Below are 3,633 nucleotides of genomic sequence, written 5' to 3'. Positions count from 1 at the left end.
CAAAAGAACACTGTCAATCCTTTCTAATGCGCACAACAAACCAGTGCTTAAGCCTCCGCCGAGAGTAGACAAGCCAGCGTTTAGCCTTTAGGACGCGATCCATACAGTCGTTCATTAAAAGACACCAACAAACCGTAGTTGCCCGAACTAAGAATGCTCTGATTTCCTTATTGCACCATAAGGATACGTAGGCAGGAGATTGCTGTATCTTCGCGAGCACACTAATAAAAAACCTCCCTTTTTCCATTATGAGGTCTTCATCCATCTCTGTTACTAATTCTAATCACTCGAAGAAAGTGAATAACAGTTAACTAACATTCAAATAGCAAATTAGACTAAAAGGTTCCCGTTGAGTACAACGGACGTGAGGGGTGCTAATACCTTCCCCTTACGTAATCGACTCCCGAACCCGAATATGGTTGCGACGACCATTATTCTATTTTTCAAAGGTTTTATCGATATTTTCCTATTCCTTCATTGGAATAAATAAAGTTCGGTGGCGACTCTGTTCAAATTTAATTTTTCCGCGACCATCGCGAGGAATCGTATTTTTCAAGATGCGACACCCCCATCAAATTTTCTATTAAATCAATAAATGAAAATGTCAATATTAGCATCCAAATATTGCTCAATGTCTTTCATTTATTTACTTTCTCACTTAAATTAAAAATGGAAATGTTTTCTTCTTTTCTTTAAATTTTCATTCATTTTTCCTTCACAAAATAAAAAGCATGAATCATGAATCATGCAGATTTCCCCTGATTTACACCAGTAATGACTCTGCTATGGTCCCGTATGACTTCAACAATCCTATTAATCATGCCGACAAAGACGGTGAGGAAGATTGTGAGCTCCCTGAAGAGTTAACACGACTACTCAAGCAAGAATCAAAGGTCATTCAGCCACATGAAGAGTCGGTAAAAGTGGTCAATCTCGTAAAGGAAGAAGAAGCCAAAGAAGTTAGAGTAGGCCCAACTCTACAAGAAGATGTGAAGACAAAGTTGGTCAAACTCCTACAAAACTACATGGATGTGTTTGGATGGTCTTACAAAAGACATTATTGGTCTAGATACTGACATCGTGGTCCATTATCTACCCCTCAAGGAAGATTTTCCTGTTGTGAAGTAAAAGCTAAGAAGGACTCGTCCTGACATGGCTATGAAGATAAAGGAGGAAGTACAAAAGCAGCTCAACACAGGTTTTCTAGCAGTTTCCAATTACCCTTAGTGGATCACCAATATTGTGTTTGTGCCTAAAAAGGATGGCAAAGTGTGTATGTGTGTAGACTACATGGATTTGAATATAGTAAGTCCCAAAGATGACTTCCCACTACCTCACATTGATGTGCTAGTGGATAACACCATTCAATTCTCTGTCTTCCCCTTCATGGATGACTTCTCCAGTTACAACCAAATCAAAATGGCTCCGGACGACATGGAGAAAACTAATTTCATCACCCCATGGTGGAATTTTTTCTACAAGGTCATGCCCTTTGTCTTAAAGAACGTCAGCGCGACATACCAACATGCAATGGTGACACTCTTTCATGACATGATTCACGAAGAGATTGAAGTGTACGTTGATGACATGATCGCAAAGTTCAAAACTAAGGAGGATCACTTGGTTAACTTAGAGAAGCTATTTCAATGCTTGAGGAAGTTTAAGTTGAGGCTTAACCGCAGTAAATGCATATTTGGGGTAAGATCTGGCAAATAGCTTGGTTTTATTGTCAACCAACGAGGCATCAAAGTAGATCCTGAAAAGGTAAAGGCCATACAAGCTATGCCTGCACCTAAAATTGAAAAGGAGGTCCGAGGATATCATGGGAGATTAAAGTATATCGCCTGATTCATATCTCATCTCATGGCCATCTCTGAGCCTATCTTCAAGTTACTTCGCAAGGATCAAGCCATCATATGGAACGGCAATTGTCTAAATGCCTTTGAAAAAATCAAGGAGTACTTATAAGAACCTCTAATTTTGATGCCTCGTGTACTTGGAAGACCTTTAATCATGTACTTAACAATTATTGAAGGATCTATGGGATGTGTCCTCGGCTAGCACGACGAAACCGGAAGAAAAAAGCACGCAATATACTACTTAAGAAATAAGTTTACTGATTGCGAGAGTGGGTATTCGATGCTTGAGAAGACCTGTTGTGCACTTGCTTGGGCTTCTAAATGCCTAAGGCGATACATGCTCACTCATACGACGCTCTTAATCTCCAAGATGGACCCTGTCAAGTACATCTTTGAGAAGCCTACTCTAACCGGTAGAGTAGATCATTGGCAAATTGCTTTAACTGAGTATGACATCCAACATGTCACTCAAAAAGCAATCAAAGGGAGTGTACTATCAAATTATCTTGTACATCAACCTTTGAAGTACTACCAGTCTATGTGTTTTGAGTTCCCTAATGAGGACATAATGCTAATAAGGGATTGCAACATCCTTGGACCCGAGGAAGTACCAAAACCTAGATCTCGGTGGAACCTTGTGTTTGATGGAGCTTCTGACGCTTATGGAAATGGCATTAGGGCAGTTATAACCTCCCTAACTGGTTTTCACTTACCTTTTACTACAAGGTTGTGCTCTCAATGTACCAACAACATGGCAGAGTACGAGGTTTGTATCTTCGGTATTGAAGTTGCGGTTGATCTTAGGATCAAAATTCTCGAAGTCTATGGAGATTTAGCCTTGGTCATCAGCCAAGTAAGAGGAGAGTGGGAAGCTCGAGATCACAAGCTCATCCTTTACAAGGAGCACGTCCTAAAGCTGATCTCGTAATTTGATGAGATTACATTCCATTACATCCATAGAGAGGAAAGTTAGTTAGTCGACGCCCTGACAACTCTATCATCCATATTTAAGGCCAAATGGAATAATGAAGCAACATATTTTCATCTTGACTACTTGGACAAGCCTGCTTACTATTTGGCTGCCGAAGACGAAGTTGATGACCACCCCTGGTTCTACGACATTATGAAGTTTTTAGAAAGACAAGAGTATCCAGAGAATGTAACCATCACCGATAAGAAGTATCTTCATAAAATATCATCCAAGTTCTTCTTAAGCGGAGGAGTATTGTACAAAAGGAATTATGATTCGGTTCTGCTTAGATGTGTGAACAAGCAAGAAGCAAACCAAATCTTAATGGAAATCCATGAAGGATCCTTTGGGACGCATGCCAGGGGACACACGATGGTGAATAAAATCTTGAGGGTCAGTTATTATTGGACGACAAGGGAGGTTGATTGCTATCTCCATGACTAAACGTGCCATAAATGTTAAATCTACACTGACAAGATCGATGTACCTCCAATACCACTCAATGTCTTAACATCACATTGGCCTTTCTCCATGTGGGGCATTGGCGTGATCGGAGGCATTGAGATAAGTTCCTCGAACGAGCATCGCTTCATCTTGGTAGATATAAACTATTTGACTAAGTGGGTGAAAGCAGTCTCCTACTCCAACGTCACAAGACAAGTGGTGGCTCGATTCATAAGGAAATAAATCATTTGTTGTTATGGGGTCCCAAATAAGATCGTTATTGATAATGGAGCTAACCTCAATAACAAGATGAAGAAAGAGCTTTGCCAAAGCTTCAAGATCGAGCATCATAATTCATCA

General features: G+C 40.2%; 1 protein-coding gene across 1 annotated transcript; it reads left to right on the top strand.

Annotated features, from left to right (window-relative positions):
* Positions 1 to 2,229: 2,229 nt before the first annotated feature.
* LOC127103289 (uncharacterized) lies at positions 2,230 to 2,787 on the top strand. The gene has a single exon (XM_051040559.1). It carries the CDS (start codon positions 2,230 to 2,232, stop codon positions 2,785 to 2,787), a length of 558 nt encoding a protein of 185 aa, XP_050896516.1.
* Positions 2,788 to 3,633: the final 846 nt, after the last annotated feature.

This window comes from Lathyrus oleraceus, chromosome 7, assembly GCF_024323335.1.
Source record: "Lathyrus oleraceus cultivar Zhongwan6 chromosome 7, CAAS_Psat_ZW6_1.0, whole genome shotgun sequence".
NCBI lineage: Eukaryota > Viridiplantae > Streptophyta > Magnoliopsida > Fabales > Fabaceae > Lathyrus > Lathyrus oleraceus.
The sequence above is the reverse complement of the archived record's forward strand: the minus strand, read 5'-3'. Positions and strand labels throughout refer to the sequence as shown.

Coding starts and splice junctions, on each gene's coding strand:
- LOC127103289 (XM_051040559.1), top strand. CDS start 2,230: ATGGACCCTGTCAAGTACATCTTTGAGAAGCCTACTCTAACCGGTAGA.